At 41.3% G+C, this 20,770-nt stretch overlaps 1 protein-coding gene across 1 annotated transcript; it reads right to left on the bottom strand.

Annotated features, from left to right (window-relative positions):
• Positions 1–532: 532 nt before the first annotated feature.
• fam131c (family with sequence similarity 131 member C) lies at positions 533–14,494 on the bottom strand. Its single transcript, XM_073471150.1, has 6 exons — positions 14,464–14,494; positions 12,908–12,972; positions 10,413–10,497; positions 3,290–3,526; positions 2,928–3,017; positions 533–1,171 (listed from the first exon to the last, which is right to left on the bottom strand). The coding sequence occupies exons 1-6, from the start codon at positions 14,492–14,494 to the stop codon at positions 900–902; spliced, it is 780 nt and encodes a 259-aa protein (XP_073327251.1). The 3' UTR covers positions 533–899.
• Between the last annotated feature and the right edge of the window lie 6,276 nt (positions 14,495–20,770).

The following is a 20,770-nucleotide window of genomic DNA, read 5'->3' as shown; positions in this document are numbered from 1 at the left end:
CCGTTGTTGTGCTGTAGAACTAATCCGACCTCAAACCATCTGACTGTTCTGCTTGAGGGTTTTGTTTGATGATGGCTGTGATCATACCGGCCATACACAGCCTTTTGTTCTGCTTTGAGTTACACCGAGAAAACCAGTGCTAAAACAACACCATGACAGGTGACGCTAACACCTCCAACCATCCCTCACTCTCAGACACACAGCTGACATACATGCATGTAGAAAATAACAGCGATCACGTGTACGCTGACAGGTTCTGTGCCCATCTCCCGTTCTGTTTCTCTGTCCTCGTCTCCTCTGCATCGCCCTCCTGCACCCGTCGCTCCAACAGAAAATTGTGAATAATAGCTAATCATAGCCGAGACTCTGACAGATAATTGCTTCTTTACAACCGACTTCTTCTTCTCTGCCGATTCAGATGAGGAATCTCAACGAAGACACATTTTCAATTTCTTTCATGGTATTTTCTTATTCAGGTTGGCTGCATAATGTCAAAGAAAGAGGGATCAGAAATAGAACTGGACAAAGTTATTCAGCACATGTATTACGACTGATGTTTTATAACAAGGTATTTACACTGGTGTCATTTGACTCTTCACAGTTCAGTTCTACATATGATATGAAAGAGTTTCATTTACATTGAATAAAAATAAATCAATGTAACGGGGAGCTCTGTACATTCACAAAAGTATATGCCTCAACCAGAGAGAAAATACAATTTGGAGTCTTTGTGTCTGAAGAGCAGATCTTAGACCTTTCCAGACAAGCCATTAGAGGATCCATCTCAAGATATCACACATGTCTGCCTTTATTTTCAGTCATTGCTGGTGGTTGAGGCTCAAGTCCTCTCAGCGAGGCTCGTTCTAAAGATTGCCATCAAGATTGTTTTCCCGCTAAGCCTAGTTGTAAAAAACGTCATCCTCTGATAGCGAGCTGCTGTCTACGTGGCGGACAGCAGCCTCTGCAGTCGCAGTGCTTCCATCCGCAAAGTGATGACGTCTGTCCTGCTGAGTGTTGGACGTCGTGGAAATGGAGTCCACCACCGGCTGAGGGACCAGGTGGGCCACCCTGGTGCCGCCATAAGTTTGGGCGTGGATGTTGTACAGGTGCTGAGGCACGCTGACGCTTCCACCGTCCAGCAGGAACTGAGACAAGTATTGGCTTTGTGCAGCTGAGGATGGAAAAAAACATTATCAGTCAAAAAAAGATTTGAACCACACAAAGACAAACAGCGACATCTGGGTCCTCTCAGGCTGTCAAGACTTCAGGAGCTTCACACTGGTATACTATAGAAACACTACAGATGCATTCAGAGGGTGAACTGAATCAAAAAAAAGGTGAGATTACTTTGAACCTGCTTCTGCACGCCGCGTATCTTTTATCTGAGATCACCTGTGACTGTAAATCCCATGTGAAAGCTACATTATTTCTGTGAAAATGCTTGTTAATCCACGAGGAGCATATGTGCAAAGATGTATTGAAATAATGAAATACAGTGAATTTTCCTCACAGCTAGAACTTTAATGTACAATATATAAAAAGGCTTTTATTTTGTTACACAAAAAAAATCACATAGGGTATTAATAAAATGATGTGAAAATGTGCTCAAATAGTAGTTTCAATGAACAAGACTGTTACTCACCCATAATGTTTGGGAGTAATACTCTTCCATTTAATTTTCTTTTAACATTTTAAGATTTTTTTAGTCATGGATGAGGTACTGGTACATATCAAGTGTAGGTGCTCATGTGGGCAAAAATAAGATGTCACATTACCGGGTCAATTCATGCATGAAAGGAAATGACATGTTACCTGTTGTTATCTCTTCTGTAGGGTGGCCATTTTATCAAATAAAAATCAGCTGCACTGCTGTGTTGACCTTATGCGGGGTGAAAGGTAAACCATGGGAAACGAGTACAACATGAGAAACTTATGTCTTGTTAGCCGTTGTGCCATCTCTTTATGACACCTCAGCATGATGATTGGCTGTGTTACAACAGCTGCCATTTAACACCTGATTTCAATGAATGGGTTGTTGTCAGGCTCCAGCAGAGCTTGATGACAAGCTGATTATTTGAATCAGGTGTGTTGGAGCAGGGAAACATCTAAGGCCTTGCCCACACTAATGTGGATATTTTGCAAAACAAACATTTCCCTGTACATTCTGGCCTCTCGTCCACACAAACAGCATTTTAGGTCACTGAAAACAGAGATTTTTAAAAATGGAGCTTTTGGGTAAAAAACAATGATGTCACACCTCCACACAAATGAATCACCTTTTGCTTTCGGTTTCTCCATAGCACCTTAGGCCGTGTACCAGTAAAGTATTAAATCAAAGGTAATGAAATATGTGTCAAATAAAAGTGAAGAAAAGAATAATCACAGCCACTGCTTATGTTTTTAAGTCACCACCAAAGGGGAGAAGGTTCACTGCACATGCTCAGAAGGCTGTTCGGTGAGGTAGACTTTGTCACCACCTACTGGCCCAGCATGCCTGTTTCAGCATTTAGAATAGTTTTTGCGTTCCCGTGTGTACGGGGATATTTTTGGGCATATTAATGTGGTCAAAGCCTTAAACATGCAGGGCAGCGGGGCCAAGATTGAAGAACACTGGGCTAGTTTCTGGACAACGACTGTCTGATGGCAGCGATGGTAACGTTGTAGCTTATCATATATAAAATCAGTCATGTTGTGAAACAGGAATTAAGTCTGTTATCTGTCATATCTCATTCGTCTCCAAAATCCATCATCGACATTAAGAAAAGACTTAGAGATTATAATCAGCCCAACCAAAGACAGAGACTAATGCATTACTGCATTATAGTTTTAATCTTTTGGTTCATTTGTATTCAGACAAAGCCTTTGCAAAGTTTGCATTCCTGTAGGAAATGCATTTTCTGACACGTGTTCATCTCTCATGATCAAACCTTGTAAGCTGGTGGAGGGCTGCTCTAAGCTGTCGTTCATGGACCACACATTCATGGCTGCCTCAGCCAGGGCAAACTGCTCCGCTACTCCTGCGAAACAAAAGGCACACAAACACATTTTATGTCACCGAACCCCTGTTGTTTTTCACCGTGTCTACCACAGTCTCAAACAAAGGGAAATCGAATAAGTGCACTTGATTTGAGTCATTTTCATAGACGTGATGAGAGCTATTGATTTCTGTCGACACTCCCTCTGCTGAAGCCAGTCGAACAGAAACAAAGCCCACAGGGATCTGACCGTCACTTCATCTCCACTGACCACAGCTTGTTTTTCTTTAAATAAATTCTCTCTTCTGTCTCACCTGCAGCGAAGCGAGCTTCTTTGATCTCGTCCGTCATTTGGGAGTAGAATTGTTCATCCTCCTGCAGCTCGGCCCCCATCCCCCCCCAGCCTCCACCTCCCTTACCCCGGGTCCCGTTCCAACCTCCCCTGGCCTCGCCGCCTCCACCCCAGCCCTTCCACTCAATCAGGTGAGCAACTCGCCCCTGGGCCATCGCCGTCGGCTTGGTGATATGCTCCTTTATCGTGGCCACCAGACCTTAATAGGGGAGGGAGACAGAGATACATCTTGATTACGTGGATTAGATAAAAGGTAGCCGGGCTGAAAAGATGAGATAGCCTGCAGTTAGTGTGGTAGCAGAGGAAAGAAGATCATTTGAGGAAAAGGTAAAATGATCAGTGCTGTATAGGTGATAGTAAGGAAGAGAAAGGCGAATTATTGCCACGGCGATGGACGGGCAGGGACATGGATATAGAAAAAGAAGACATGTACCCAGAGGGGAGACATGAGATGGTTATACTTGAGACAAAATTCTACATCTAGTCAGTCTTTGAAGGTGAGCATTTACTCCAGATTAGCATAACATGAAGCATGAAAGAGACATTTCTGCTGCTGCCTTATGATGTTGAGCTCCATAGAAAACAAATTGGAAAAGATTGAAAATGACACGTAACAGCACCCAAGGAGATTATCGAGAGAATTGTACAAAATTGGCGTTCATTACTGGCACTTTCACAGCCCCATTTAAAGCTCACTTGGGTAGAATGGTAAAAAAAAAAATCATGTTATAACTCGAATTAAAACAAAGGAATGTTTTTTTTATGATTTCTACCAATAAAAATTCAATTTATTAGCAAAGACACAACATAAAACTATATAACTGTTCTTATTTTGTCGTTTTTATAGTCTGTTAAGCCTCTGGCCTTATTGGTTTAAATGGGGTTTTAAGAGTATAAGAGTTGATTAAACCTTTGGGGGAAAGTCAAGTCACAAGTCTGCATCAAGAAATTGCAAATCCGTTGTAAGTCCTTCAGCTCTCTGAATGCTGACTTTGTGAACGCAACTACATAGATTTTCTTTTCTCTGATCATAAACATGCACACTCTATTTTACCAGAGGGAGCAATGCAACACCTCACGTGATCGCATGGGGAAGCAGACATAAACAAAGTGGATTATAGATGAGCGTGGTGCAACAATTTGCTGTAGTAACGTGTTGCAGTTAGAAAAAAACAAAAGCAGAAGGTTAAACGAGTCTGGATAAGTGGGGAGACGCGGTCAGCACTGGTTTTCTATTCTTCAGCAAGAGCTGGAGTGAGATATTAAGTTTCAAGTAGAATGCTAGCTAACGTTAGCCTCAGGGCTACAATGTTTATCATTGCTTGGCTTATTGGTTGTTTTGGTCTGGCCCAGAAAGCACTGATGTGTTCATCAAGATTTTAAATCATAAATATCAAACAACTCCAGAGCAATTCAAGGGGCTTGAGACTGGATCTGTAAACCCTTCACATTACCAGGTAATCTGTGCCGAACAGCATCGTTTGAACGGGCACCACACTAGTTAGCTGTAAAAGCTAGCAACAGCACAGCAATCGCATTTTGTCTGAATGCACCTTTGGAGTTAAATATTCAAGCTGTATTTTACCAGGTCAAAACTCAAATCTTTTTATTATCAAGTCAGGTCAAGAGTTTAGGGAGTCTTAAGGCTGGTTGTCTGGGACAAAACGTGAAAGAAATGTGGCGATATCTTTGGTTGTGGCTCCAAAACGGTAGGCCTGCATTGCACTGTGAGATAAATTCAAAGACGGCTGTTGTCATGGTCTTGATAGGCTGAAACAAAATTCTGACATCATCTAAAATTTAGGATTTAGGACAACCATCTCACAGTGTGACAACCAGTAGGAATGCAGCATTAGCCTGATTTTTTACCACTATATGACATTTATTCTTTACTTGCTTAGTAGTACAATTCACTGAAATATCATTTAGTCTAGTCTATAGGCGCCATTATATAAGTTTTAAGCAGTAAAGTCAGTCCTCATCATTGTGACTTTATTCTGACTTAAATCCACAGCTCTTTTACTCCGGAGTCTTGTCCATCAGTGTCTAATAGAGGTGCTCTGTCTCTGTATCTCTACAGTAATATGTTATTCATAACCCGTACAATCACTGGGCAAAACTACAAAGAAGCCATCATTTATTTTAATAACATGAGACAAAAGAGGAAAGGTCCAGGGAAATAAAAAGCTGAAGTAAAATTGACAGCAAAGTGAGGTCATACTGCAGAACAGGTAAATTAAAGAGATGTAAAAGGACAGAAAGGGACAGGTGCAAAAGACAAGGGTGGAGATAGAGAACAAGTAGGAAAGGTTAAAGACAAAAGGCAGAACAATGTCAAGACAAATACTGCGTAAGCTTAGAGATGAGAAAAACAAGGAGAAATGGATACAGTTCAATTATAGAAGGGAGCCAGGAGAGATAGCAGCCTGCGCTAATTGAAACCGAGAAAAACATCACGACATGTTATTTTCATTTGAGCTCCACACCTAGAGACTCTTGTTGTGTTGTGCACTGTAACACCCACTGCCGTCTCACCCCCCGTTCACACTGTGACGACACTGTGAGGAGGCTCTGTTCTGGCTCACTGTCGGTGGGGAGGAAGCTATGTTTGCATCTATTCGAGTTATTTGCAAACAGCAGGAAAATCCCATTTGTTTTTCAAATTGGATATTTTGGGCTTGCTGTCCTTACTGCGGTGTGAAAACTACCAAATCATATTAGATTACCATCACAGAATTGAAGACGCTGACAGCTCATGAGGAGGCTGAAAAACACTGCACTGTCTGGAGCTACTGACTGTGTGTGACTGACATGATTTTATGCAGGTCTGATGGGGCTCTTCTGTTGGATTTCTTTTTGAAATTGAAAAAAAAAAAAATAGAACATGACTGATTTGCATTGTCTGTGTGACGCCTTTGGGTTACTTTAGGACCTGAGCCACCGACCCAAAGAGTCAGTATTTGATGACCTAGAGATGAGACGCAACAATCATCTATCTTTTCTCCAATAGGATGAGAGAAACTAAAGAGATTCACTTAGAAGCTCTAAAAGTACTGAGAGCTGAACACACTGACTTTTAAAAACGTCTTTATCTCAGGTTTCCTGCACAGACATGATTTGAGTATTCGATTTGGAACACACACTTGTTTGAGGGAGAGACGGGTGCTTGTTAGGAGACGTCACCGCAGCCCGCTTGGAGGCGGGGCGGTCGCGGCTTGGCCCTACTCCGGAGCAGTTCCATTGCGGGCGTGGCTCGGCTCAACACGGCGCAGTAAAACTGGGGATGGAAAAGCAAAAACAGCGCGACTCGCTTTGACTCGACGCGGCCAAACATGCTGGTGGAAAAACGGCATAAAATGCTCTACGTGACATCAAACATATATATGATCCATTATTGATATGAATCATTTATTATTAGCTAAAGTAGGGGTTCTATGGAAAACAATTAGCTAGTTGTAGAAGTTGCTGGGGATAACTTTCACTGTTTTGATTGACGTTAGCTTAGCATTTTTACTAACGTCAGCCAAAACTCAGCCCCTGGCTGCGTCTGAAATTCCTTACTAACTTGATGTTTTGTATGCTAAAACAGTATTTCAGGTTTTTTAGTATGTCTGAAACCTTTCTATGAAACCAATAGTACGGGAACTGCATACTATTAACCGGGAAATACGACTCTATCCAAGTATTGCTGTAATCACAACAACAACATAACAGATATGCCGGTGGTTCGTGTTCTTTGGATCAGGCAGACCAGATGCTGGAATAACATTTGCTGCCCTCTACTATTTGTTATTAATGCTTGTATTGAAAGTTAGTTACATTATATATTCAGTAAAGTATCAAAAAAAGGTACCATACCAAGGCTGGTGATGACTGTGAGAGTCATTTCTGAACCAACAAGCTTGTCAACACATTACCTGAGTGTACTCGGTCGCTGCGAGAAATGATTGGATTTCTCCAATTTGTTTGTCGTGTTGCTACAGTAAACACAGAGTTACAAGTTTAATGCGGTAACCAGAGTCAGTGAGGAATAAATCTCTTTACAAAAATAGACGTATATTGCATTATGTGAAGTGGACTCCCTGCTGTATGTTGTGAGGAAACAGAGCGGATGAACTAACACAGACAGATGAACAAACACGGCGTGTTATAAAACCCGGAGGAGCTGAATTCAGGGCTTTGTTATTTTAAAGCACAATGGAGGATTTTTATGGCCGACAATTTCCAAAAGATACAGATTTGTTTTCAGTGTTTATTCTTATCAATGTGCCGAGGCATCTGATGCATCCTTTAGACAACACCATTAAACAAGATTAAGAGTCTACAGCAGCTCTGTGAGGCTATACTCAGCCACAGCTTTGAGCTAAATGCTAATGTCTGCTGCATGCTAACATGCTGATGTTTAGAAGTAAAGATGTTACGCTCAAAATAGACTTGTCCCGTTGGTGTTACTGTTGGGGCCGCTGTCGCAAATACAACCAGATTGCTTTTCATTTTCCATAGACTAGCAACTACCAACCAACAGGACAAAGCGTGAGTTTGTTCATTCATTGGCTTTCTAAAGGTGTCAGCTTTCATTTTCCTGGAAGATTGCGTGTGCTGTGGCAGACAAAATAGCACAGTGAAGGAGAGGGTAATAGAGAAGCAATCCACAAGTGTCATCATTCTACAGCCATTACATTGTGCAATCCATGTTTACTTCATGATGACACACGATGATACTAGTGCCAGTTTAGCAAAAATGACAATAATGAAGGTGGTAATTTGTGTTCTGTCTCTATTTAATATTTCCAGGGGTCATCAATTTGTTTTATAGCATACAGCAATATGTTTTATAAAGGCGCCCAAAAGACACCTCGTGTTTAGGATTTTTTCACCCGTGATTCCATTGTCTTAACAGCAGGTGAGCTGTGTGTGGAGGAAGGCTGTGGCTCAGGGGTAGAGCCAGCGTCTTGTTATTGAAAGGTCGCTGGTTTGATTCCCCTGGAGCATGTCAAAGTGTCCTTGGGCAAGATACTGAACCTCAAAACTGCTCTTGATGTGCTGGTCGCCACCTTACATGGCAGCCAACGCCATCAGTGTATGGATGAATTACTGTAAGTCGCTTTGGACAAAAGCGTCTGCTAAATGTAAATGGAGGAAGACTTTTGTTAATTACGTAGCCGATCAAAACCAACATGCACCAAACAATGTTGTAACAACCAGGTGCACTTACAAGTTTGTACAAAACGACGGCATGAGTACTCCTACATTAAATAGGAGAGGTCGCATCACAATCAGTGTGTTTACAGGAGGGAAGTACAGTATTACCAGAAAGCGTCTCTCTCTCTGCAAAGCATGTGTGATTGACAGTACAGAGGAGGGGAAGAGCGAGGGCAGATTGTCCACCAGTTAACCCACCACAGATGGCATTGCTCCTCAGACGGATTTTAAAAAAAGAAAGATATAAAATGCTAAAAAAGGTCGCCAGATATACTTGGGCCCACCCAAGTAAAGTATATGTGTGGGAAACACTGTTTGATTTAATAATTACATGTATTAGGAGACAGTCTAACCCTAACCAGGCACCCTGATCAATACAATTGCACTGCCAACCACACAACTGCTTCATAGTGATTTTATGAAGCAGGTATATTGTTTACCATGTTCATCATCTTAGTTTAGTGTATTTAGCTAACATTAGCTGATTAACACTAAACATAAGGCATAGCTGGCACTGCAGGTATTTCGGTCACAAACCAGAGTGTTGGACAAAGTGAAATTATGACCTGTTATTATAATTCTTTGCGATGGGGGCATTAACTTCAGTATCACATTTCATGGCAATGTCATCCAACAGCTGTTGAGACATTTAACTCAAGGCTACAAATTATCAGGGGAAGCTGAGGGATCATCAAGTCATCAGGCTCGGTGGTTGGCAAAGGGCCAACTGTGCTGTCCCTGGAGCTAAGCATAACTAAACACAAATCGAATATGCATAAGTCATTATTCAACAGCTACTGGGGCAGATAACCATTAAATTCACTGCTGATATTCATGGTCTCCAGACAATGAATGCAATTGACCAACTGTAATATATCCTATTCTTATCTAATTGTCATGAAATGCAGTGAGCACAATCATTGTCCCCAGAGGATGCTTTGCATGTCTACACGGCTGGAAGTCTAAAAAAGCTGTCATTTACTCATTTGTTCTGTCCAACACTTTTGCGTTTGTGGAATGTAGTGAACATTTCATTTTTCTAGGTGCATCAGGGCTTTTAGCCATTTCCTTTTAATAAAACCACATCAGCCTGATGTAGAATCTATCAAACAGCATCATACAAGAAGAATAAGGTCTCCAATAATGTCTCCATGGTATCATCTTAATATAATTACATTTGTACAGCAATATTTGAGTTTGCACAGTGTAATCTGATTTGAGCAGTTAGGTTGTCAGCTTCACTTTGCGACTGCCCAACTATACAGAAAGTGCTTCGCCAATATTAAGTGATGACTGACATGTGATTAAGTCTCAGTCAATGCTCAAGACCTTTTTTATTTTTTTTACTGCACTGATTCTGTCACTCCCAAAGCAGGTGTCAGCCTCTCATTCGTCTGCATGAATATCTGTATTTGTCTAACATATTCATAATTATACCATCAGGGTCGTGGAGGAGCATTTCACTGGGAAAGTTCAGCGAGGCATAACACATTAACTCAGATAATTAACCTCCCGCAGAAAGAGGGAAGCGTGGAGATGAGGCAGACAGACACAGGATGGGGATAGATAAGAGTCGGAGGCACCAGCATGAAGAGAAGAGGAAGCCAGACGCTAAAGTAGAGATTCAAATCAAATGGGAGAAGGAAATACAGTATGTGTGTACCTGATCATTAAGTCATGTCTGTCTGGGTACGCTGGTGTTACAGCATGTGTGAGAGAGAAAGGGCACGGAGGAGGAGGGAAATTACATTACTAACCTCCCATGGTTACTAATGCAATATCCCAGCTTGCTTTTGTTGCCCCAGTCTCAAACGTCAGATTCATAATGAAACACAACATGACCCAGACCTGTTTATATTTGTATGACTGTGTGTCTGACTCACCCATCAAAGAGGAGGTGGCCAGCTCGCCGATGTCATAGTCGTTGGTTTTATCTGCAACACTGCCGTTGGAGGGATTCTGGCCATCCTGCACAATATGGTGCACAAGGAGAGGGAGAATATTACATCTTCATCGTTGATGTGAGGTGAAAAGCTTGCAATTCCTGCGGGAACTAAAAAGAATAGTTCCATTTTAGCTTGTCAACACTGCATTTATGATATTTCCTATGGGGTTTGAATGGGTTTCACATGCCAAAGAGAGATTTTTCATCACATAGAGGAGCTAGTAACCCTTTGTATGACGTTTTTCAGCCGGGCAAAACACCAGAGCATCAGGTTTCCACACAAAGAAAACAGCACATACACACTTAGGCTGTACACACACAAAAGCACACACACAAGCACATTTGCATACATCCTCCTCTGGCAATCACTTCTCATCTGTGATGACTGTGACTCCACACATTTGCCGTTTTTTTCTCTCAAGGAAAAAATGGTGATAATGACAATAACAGCCGGTATTTATGGAAATCCTGCAGCATGCACATTCAGACTGAATAAACTGAATCAAAGTAGGGTATTTTAAACTCAAAGCCGCATGGTATTTACACCAAAGTAGCTTCAATCAGTCTGGAAAAAGGAACTGCACTTCAGATGGACTGGCCTCGGTTTAGTATTCTTGATCTTTCAAATACGTTCCAATCAAAATGGGATAACAAGGAAGTGCATGATTACACATAAGTGCATGGGGACATGGTTTCAGTTCAAATAGTTGGAAACCAGTCCAAATTAAGTTTTACGGACGATAAAATGCTGCATTAAAGTCACTTGAATGTTAAATGAGCAAAGTGGGAAAACCGAGCTTTCTCTTTATGGCAAATTTATGCTCTTTCTGTTTTTCACATCAACACACAGCTGCTTCGCTGCCAGATGTGTGGTCACTGCAAAACCAAGGAGGTCTTTTAAATTCCATCGGAGAAACTGCTGTTATTACTAAACAAACTAAATTATTCTTCAATAAATGTTTTACAATTGCTGTTACCATTGAATTTGGAAGTGTATCATTGGATAATAAAAGTAAGACACTGTTTGACCATTTATTTTGCTTTAAAAAGCAGCTTGTGTAAGCAAATAAAACTACACCCGTTTTATTTGCTTACACAAGCTGCTTTTTAAAGGTTAGGTGTAAATGTAGGCTAGTGCTCATGAAGTAGGGGTGGGGAAATAGTATTATATTCTTACATTTCCAAACATTTCCTACATTAGCAAAAGTCAATTCTCAACTAAAAATGTTTCAATAACTCAGTGGCAGAAATGCCTTGATTCACATTTCATGTTTATTAGGTGGAGAGGATGTTGGTGGAGTCGCAGGCAACAAGGCTGCCAGGCCACTGATGCAGTGTGAGACTGCCAGGTATTTTTGATGAGGGACCACTGCGTTTCAAATTTGTAGACATGGCGCCTCTGAAAATTTTTAAGGTAACCTAGGGGGAATTTCCAGCTGTTTGTTGTTGTTAGTGGTATTTTAGGCCTAAACACAATGTTTTCCAAACCCTAACCGAGTGGTTTCTGTGCCTAAACCTAACCAGAGCATAAGCACACAATTGTACAAGAGATCAATAGAAAATGTAATAAAGAAACATAAAGTTGCAACATAAGGAAACTTGATTTTGCAGAAACGAACATTGCCATCATTTATTCAGACAATTGGGTTGTGTATACATTTGGCCAGTCTATGACACAATAATGATGAAGACACTAGAAAAGTGAAGGCTTCACATTAGCTAGGCTAAAGTTACATGACATTAACAACATTGTAGCAAAGCAAACTAAATGTTTATTAATATTTGAGGGTTTGCTGGTTTACTTCTGACATTCATGTTAATATGTACAATACACAATTAAAACAGAGCTTCTAGCTTATTAAGCATCTTGATAAAAAGCAGGACATTTCACTCCGGACAGCTGCATGGAGAGTGTGATGGAGCCTGACTGTGGAGCAGACTGAACATGTCATGTGTGAAAGAGATATTAACCATAAAATGGAGCCGATTTTCCTGCGCACGGCCACACTTATCTCAACGTGCAATGAACGTATCATAGGCAGATAATTAGCTAAATTACGAGCTAAATCTGTGCCGTGCTGTGTGTTAAAAGTTTCCGGATAATTTTCAAGCGTGACAGTACACATAATGTGGACTATTAAAACACTCCATGAAACATCGTGCTGATTTCACTCTTATTCAATCAGCAGAACTGTGACGACAAACACTTAAAGGGACAATCACCCAAATCACAAAAACAACATACCTACTCTGATACAAAAATACATACAAGTGATACATAAATGAATAAAGCATAAATATATAGTTTCATATGGATTGGTTTGTTTTTTTGCTAAAAGACAATGCATGTTGCTTACAGTCTGTGTGCATGAGGTAGACACAGGTCAATATCAGGCCAAAGCCTACAAGGCAAAGGTGAGGGCTTTTACTCGCCTCGGCAGAGGACGGCTGACCCTCCTCGGTGTGGTCCTGCAGTACTGTCATGGGATGGTGGAGCTCTGAGGGGAATCACACACACGTTAACACTTGTGTTAGATTCATGCTGTGTGTGTGTGTGTCTATAAAGCCAAAACCCAGTTGGCTCTAATGGCAAGGGGTCAAGGCTTATATAATGGATGAGACAGAGAGAGAGAGGGCGTTTTAACCCGAACCTCTCTGCATATTGGCTCTATAATTGACGGTGATGAGGTTCATGAGAATGACAAGAGGAAATTAAGTGCAGTTCAGACCGATGGATAATTAAGGTCAGTGGACGCACACACATACTATACACGCAGGACTGCGAACACACACTTGGGGTTTCCCCTGGGAGGTGTCGTCAAGACAATTGGCTGTCGCTATAGAAACGCTACAGCAACAGGAGGCGGGTGATACCCCTTCTATTTACATAAGACACACATACACACACGTAACTGGTGTCTGGCTTCATCAGGTGCTATTAGCAGGTCAAGAAACCCATCATGATTCCTGAACCAATCCACTGTCCTTGTGGGGTTAAATCCCACCCTGCCTCACTCTCTCTCTCTCACACACACACACACACACACACACACACACATGCACACACACACACACACACACACACACACACACTCCTGCTGTTCTCTTATCTGTTTGTCTGGAGCCTCACATCTGCTTTCCCTCTTTCTTCCCAGCTTGAAAGCGCCGCACTCAACACCCTCCACCTTGTTAAATGGGACAATAGCTGACTTTGTTTCACAAATTACTGTCAGGCTGCATCACAGATACAGGCTGAAGAGAATGTGTGAGGATGCCTCGCAATGCTAAACGTCATGTTCTGACAATGTAACAAGCAGACTGTTGTTTGGAAGTATCACAGAGAGCCGGTAAACCTCAAATCGGTTTATCATTTTATGAGATCTTCTGTTTTGACAGCACAAATTAGTACTCGTGTTCCTCCCTAAAAGAGGCCCCGCTGCCAGCTGAGGCACTGTTACTTTATCCAGACAGCCTGTGAGATGCAACAAACCCGATTTCCACCTGACAGAGGGCAAATATGAGAGAGACAAATTGCAACCCAAGTCACATCTTCAAGTCACGACTAGTTGGATATGAGCTTCGGATGGAGCTGTCATATCCTAAAGCCATTGTTGTCCTCCACTGATCCTCGCAATCCCTCTCATCAACCACCTGCCCCCAAGACTGGTTTCTAAAGCAATCTCTACGGATTCACTCAGATCCAGAACGGCTGTGAAAGAGCAGATGAAAATAAGTTTTTTGATGGATTCACATCATATGAACACTGCTGTCAGGATAAGAATGCGATTCAGGTGGTTTTATCCTCCGTCTCCGCTGTCGCCCCTCAGGGATGTGTTTACTAGATCGTCACACACACATCTATCCCTTGAAAGTGGGATGTAACTTTCTCAATCACTTCTGCTCGTCGGATGTTTGTCGGCTGCCGTTAACGCCTCCTTGCGGGTCGATCAAACCGTCAAACAGACAGACACACAAACAGGTGGACTGACCTTTGTGACCTTTGCAGAGGCAGGCACCCATGGTCTCAGGATGGCCGGGCGGTTATCTGTTCACCATGGTGGCTTGAGGATGAGGAGCGGGGAGGAAAGGAAGGAAGGAAGGGAGGAAGGGAGGAAAAAGAGGCAGACGTATGAGAGGAGCAGAGAGAAGTGAGGAACTGAGGCGGGGGGAAAGTAAGAGAGCGGATGCCAGCTGATGCATTGGCTGACTTCTCTGTATAGGAGGAGAGGGAGCGACACAGACAAAGTATGGGGAGGGGGGAGAGAGAGAGAAAAGAGAGAGAGAGAAAATCGGGGAGAAAGCATGAATGCCTGTTTGCTGACGATTTTAAATCCCCTCCCTCTATTTCTTCTGTTCTCCTCCCACTCTGTTCTCCTTCTCCATCCTGCTGTAGGGGACTGTGAATGGAGGCTTTGATGATGGAGCTATAGGCCTATGTCGAATATTATCATTGCACATTGTCTATCTAATACAAAGAATATTAAACACAGAGCATGCTCCTGCAGTACTTTTTAAGTCAGTCTTTGATCTCAGACTTTCTCTATCTGTCTAGAATAGGTAGCTCGATACTGTATGTGGGGTTTATACCATTTGTAAGACCTCAGTATAAAATGTTTTCCTTGAAACCGATTAATATCTGATCAGAACATTTGTAGAAAAAAAAGATTCAATTTAATACATTCTATCATTTTAACTATTTTGTCAAATTTGGCCCACCATAACGCTTGAAATAATAACAATGATTTTAAAAATGTACGTTGCATTGTGGGTAACATAGGCACCGGGTTTTGAAACGCAGTCCAGTGGAGCAGCATTGCACTCCTGTAAACACTGTTGTTCTTATTATTGACAGTAAAGATATCGTCTTTTTTATTCATAGCATTATTCTTCCTTTTCAAAACCTAATGCCTACAATTCCCACAATGCAATTTAGCCAGTGAGTGACATTGCTGGATGTAACTAATCAGATTACATGCAGCTTCCTCTGGAGCCACAGATGGCTTTATACTACTTTTATACGTATATAGTAGTACTCCCTAAACCTGTAAACACACTTTAATGTGTACAATTGGTGGAGTTACCCTTTAAGGGAACATGGGGACCTAGTACCATTATGCATCTCAACAATACAACAGGTGTTAAATTGTTGCCTGTGGCCCACCATTATGTTTCAGTTTTGACCTTTCAGTGGAAAGGTTTGTGAACCCCTGATCAAGGGATTTATATGTTTTAAATTTTTTCAATGTTTCCAGTATGATATAAAAAAAAAAAACATTGAAAAAGAAAATTAAATTCTGACCTTGACTTTAATTTTCAGTACGTTTTTTTGGACAGATTTAGATCTAATCCAACACATTTATGCACCATTGAGATCAATGTTAAAGTTCACAGAGAATGAGTCTAGAAATAATGATGTTTTATTTTTCCAGGTTTTAAAAGGAAGGATATTTTTACATTTGTTATATGGATAAGAGAAAAAAGTCAAATCTAGTTAGTGTTGGGGGTTTATTCTGAAAATGATGGTCTTTATGAAACAAACTTTGGTGTATTTATGGTTATATGATGTTTTTTCTGCCGAATCTAGAATTTTCAGGGATTTATATTCAGTAAAATTCAGACATTTAGACTCAATAACACTCATATTCACACCATGCTGTGTTTCCTGTGATTTTGTTAGCTCTGTCACATGTGCACACACGCACACAAACACACACACAAACACACGCACACACAAACACACACCTGTAACGACACAATCAGACACAAGACTTCCCACCGCGGGCCTTGTTGTCCCTGTTTGTCCTTCCGGTGCGAACACTTGGGTAATGTAACAGGACTTTGCCGACACCACCTGCTCCACTGCCTCTATTGTCAGGGAAAATCCTGTTGCCATGGCAACCGAGCCGCTCCATGATTTTTAAAGCCTTTTTTTTTTCAACTAATTGTCCAGAGAAAGGAGGCAAAGAAGCATTATTTGATGGAGAGGATGTTGTGGATAAAGTTGGCAAATGGCACACACTGACACCAACATCAAAGAAATCTCTGCACGATGAGAGAGAGCTGAGTGTTGTGCTGATTAAGGTTACTTTCCCTTGTATTTGCCCCTAGGATACTCTTCATTTCAGTAGTTCTACTCACTATATACACAAAAATATCCTCCAGCGAGAGGGATCCAAGGAAAGAGGCTTGGAAATGAAAGAAGTAAAGAAATACAAATTCACATTAAGAAAACAAGACTAACAATACAGATCATGCATATACCATCTATATTTCAAGGTTTTGTCAAGAGGAATCCTGCATGGGCAGATTTTGCCTTACCTGAGGTCATTAATGGTCTTCCATGTTTCTTTCAGGGGATTCTAGGAGTCCATGGAGGGTTTCTGGAGGTGCCTCCTTGTGGGTTTTTTCCAAAGGCATGCTAAACCCTAAAACCTCATGAAGAAATTGTGGAACCCCTGGGACTCCATGAAAACACCCTGAAAAAACCCTAAAAAGACCTAAACTTAATCAAGGACTGGTAAGATTTATGAAACCTCCTCAAGGAACCCATGAGTAACTTTTAGAAACAAGGGTTTCCCCCCAGAAATCCCTTGAGCCCCACTGATGGGACACAGGAAAACAGAGAAAAACAGGAAACAACTTCATGAACCTCAGATATCTTGACCCTGGAAATGCCCTTTAGGACCCTAAAAACTATCAAGAGATCCATTGAAAAGCTTAAGGAACCTTGAGAAAGGAATTATGTTTATCCCCATTGGATTATTCTTAATTATCACTGGAACCCTTTCAAAGACTCTTTTCGGTCCCTGAAGCACATGTTGAGATGAGATGCACTCTTTGTCATAACAGAGGAGAGAGCTGGTTAGGAGCAGTCTGACCTCTTGTGGCAAAAAGGCAAAAGTGCAACAGTTGTGTTCACACATATCTTGTGCAGGATATCATGGAAAGCAACATGTGCAGCACGTGTTGCTTCAGAGTATTATCTCTTGCACACTCCTTGTAAATATATTATTAAACCCAACAAGCCACATGAGCAAAGCCAGGGTCTGTGGGTGCAGAGGAAAAGTGCTCCATCAATAATTCAGTCCATTAGGGGAAAGTCCTCCCTGATCCCCCCGGGGCCGGCTCCTGCCTCTCACCTTGCATGTTGCAGAAAAGTCGATTTCTGTTAGATCACATCTACACTTCACAATCCCTCAACAGGTCTGGACCCCAGCTGTTGTGCAACCCTTCTACACATCTATAGCTAAAAACTGACTTCCTTATGTTCCTCACAGTATGTGTGAGTGAGTCTCTGCTCTGCTAAGATGTTCCATCAAACTAAACAAATCTTGAATCTGATTAGATGAGAATGTGGGGTTTTGCCCAGTGGTTGAAAAGAGCACAGGGAGCATGAGGAACGTTTATCGTCCACATACACACAAACGCTGCGATGCTCCTCGCTGGGAAGCCACAGACATTCAGCAACAATCATTTCTGTGGTCCCTTGAGGCAATGAGGGAGCTGGATGGCTTTCAATACTGGATTCTCAGATATTGCCATTTATATGCACATCATACATGAAAGAATGTTTTCATTGTATCCCGTCGAGATTTGATCAGATACAAGTGTGACTACCTGTCTAGTTGCAATGAAAATAATGATTCAGCTGCTGGGGAAATGAACCTGTGTCATTTTGGAATTTCCCACTCTAAGTACAATATGATGAAAAAAACTCACTTGGAGGTGTATTTTAATCCTCTTACAAGGTCAGACTGACGGACTCAATGTTTTTTTATAGACCCACCCTGCTTCCCATCCACACAGTCCCACATTTCACACGTGGAGCTGCCCACTACTGTCCTCCACTGTCGGTCAGGCGCAGCTGAGAAAAATTGAGCTCCTCGAGGAGAACAAGAGTCAGAGGTTTTATATGAAAACTCAACATGGTTTGGCTGCAGTAGTGCCACTTGAGGTTGTAGGATCACATGCAACAACAAAATCAACCCAGATGAGGCTCTGACGAAGGCTTGTTTGGCAAGTGGCGAAAGCCTTATGGGAAACTGAGATCAGAGAGTTTGGTGCTTTTGGAGTGCTGCTAAACTGGTGTGTGTCCAAAGTGGCCACCTCATAATGAAAGCAAATAACAGACGTAATACTGTCATTTAAAGGATTATTGTTAACTGGAAGCAGAAAGCAGAATGTAACCACTACTACAGTTCAGTCCAGAAGTCAAAATTCAAGATGAAAAAGTCCAATTTGAACACCCAGGTGACCAAAGACAGTTCTTCCTCTTGTACTTTAGGTGGATTAGATCATTGGATCATGTGACTGTCAGAACGTAACCTAATATAACAGATGTCTGAATGATTCCATTCAGGTTTAAGCGCTTATAAATCTTTCTCACAGCAGAGCTTGTCATAGCAGGAAGAGCACAGGTGTAACTGATAACATTAAAACGACTGCATTCCATTTAGGTGAGCTAGTTTCAGGCTTCTGGTATTTTGTGTAACTGGGACATTTGATGGAAGTGAGTCATTGGTAACGTTAAATTTGTTTCACATATGCTTTAACTGTTATGACAAATCACAAAGCATCTGCTGTGTAGTGAGTCATTTCTTGGTGGCCATAATGATGTAATGGTGTCTGAATTTAAGCATTCACCTGAGTACCATGACACAAGTTTTTAAGTTTTAGATTTTGAATTTGCCTTATTGGAATTTAACAACCTGAATATAGTGTTGGACACTTGGATTAGTAAACTGTAAAAACATAAATACAACCCTGATTCCAAGTTAGGACGCTGTGTAAAATGTAAATGAAGACAGAAGGCAATATTTGCAAATACATCTCAATTTACTGTATATATTTCATTGACTACAGGACAAAGAGAAGATATTTAATGTACAGAGTGATAAACTTTACAGTTTTTGCAAAAATAACTCATTATGAATTTTAGTGGGAAGTACCACAGCTCCCCAATTTTTGGGAATCAGGGTTGTCACTTGAAAATTATTTAGTTGGGAAAATTCACATAAATTCAGATCTATGTTTTAAAAGCAAATTAAGCAGAACGATTGTGTATTAAGGATATTAATGCCTTCCAAACCTCAGGCTCCATAGACCATCATGCACCACATGCAACTACTTTAATGGTTTAGCAGCATTTGAAAATAAGACCGCACTACAAATTATCTGCAGGGAGCTACTACTAAAATTAGGTTATTATCAATTTTTGTTATGTTACAGATTTGAAATGAACTAGTAAAGTCCTGTTGATTTTTCCAGGTAAATTTAAATCAGCTACCAGAAGGAAAAAGGAGTCTCACTGCTGAGATACAGAAAAACCCAGATACGTAGGCGAGCTGGCTTCTTTGCAGTAAGTACAGAGCAGGAGTAGGGAGGCAGTTAGCCTAACCTAAAGGTGCAATTTGTAAGAACTGGCCACCTGTTGAACTAATTCAAGCTTATAAGTAACCGCTAACTGTTGCTAACTGTAGCTGCCATTAGCTAGTTAGTTCAGTTAGCTGTGCAGCTAGTGGTCTGCACTGGGAGCTCGGAAAGTTTTGCCATTTACATCACAAGCACAGGAGTTCAAGACCAGGGTGGGCTGCGGATAGCTTGTTAGCATGCTAACTTTGGTAGACATCTCTGCAACACATAATTTTTGTGAATTTTTCAATGTTTTCAACTAAAAATCTTCCATATTGTAACTTTTATACGGAAGCCCTAAAGGGCCATGCATTCATACATTTTATTTCCTCCGTTTTCCCGTGATAACGAGTTAATTTCATTCGTTTTCTCGAGATCTCGAGTTATTATCTCGAAATAACAACTGCCGTTTTCCCGAGATAACGGGATAATTTTCTCGAGATCTCGAGATAACGAAACTTTGTTTTCCCGAGATAACGATATAATTAATTAGAGATCTGTAGTATATTAAATCATTGCAGGAAACATCATTCAGTGTAGCAATGTCAGAGGAGCAGGAGCATATCGATCACTGCGGCACATATCTTTTCAATCAAGGCCTGACAGGCTGAAATAGCGTTATGCCTTGCTATTACAGATAATATACACATTAGTGTGCGTAATCTAAAAAGACGGTCAGCAAGGCTTCAGCTATATCGGCAGCGCAATCTAAGTGAGCCTGATGTCGTCGTTAACTACATAGCTGACCAGCTACGAGGTCCCGGGCGTCTCCATAATCACAGGCCTATCATATCACAGTCATTATCTCGAGATCTCGAATTAATTATATCGTTATCTCGGGAAAACAAAGTTTCGTTATCTCGAGATCTCAAGAAAATTATCCCG

The sequence above is a fragment of the Pagrus major genome, chromosome 7 (genome assembly GCF_040436345.1).
Source record: "Pagrus major chromosome 7, Pma_NU_1.0".
Classification (NCBI taxonomy): Eukaryota; Metazoa; Chordata; class Actinopteri; order Spariformes; family Sparidae; genus Pagrus; species Pagrus major.
This window is presented reverse-complemented; position numbering and strand designations above follow the sequence as displayed.

Coding starts and splice junctions, on each gene's coding strand:
- fam131c (XM_073471150.1), bottom strand. CDS start 14,494: ATGGGTGCCTGCCTCTGCAAAGGTCACAAAG. Junction 10,498..12,907: donor GTCAGCCGTCCTCTGCCGAG/GCGAGTAAAAGC, acceptor CATATTGTGCAG/GATGGCCAGAATCCCTCCAA. Junction 3,527..10,412: donor GGCCACCTCCTCTTTGATGG/GTGAGTCAGACA, acceptor TCCCCTATTAAG/GTCTGGTGGCCACGATAAAG.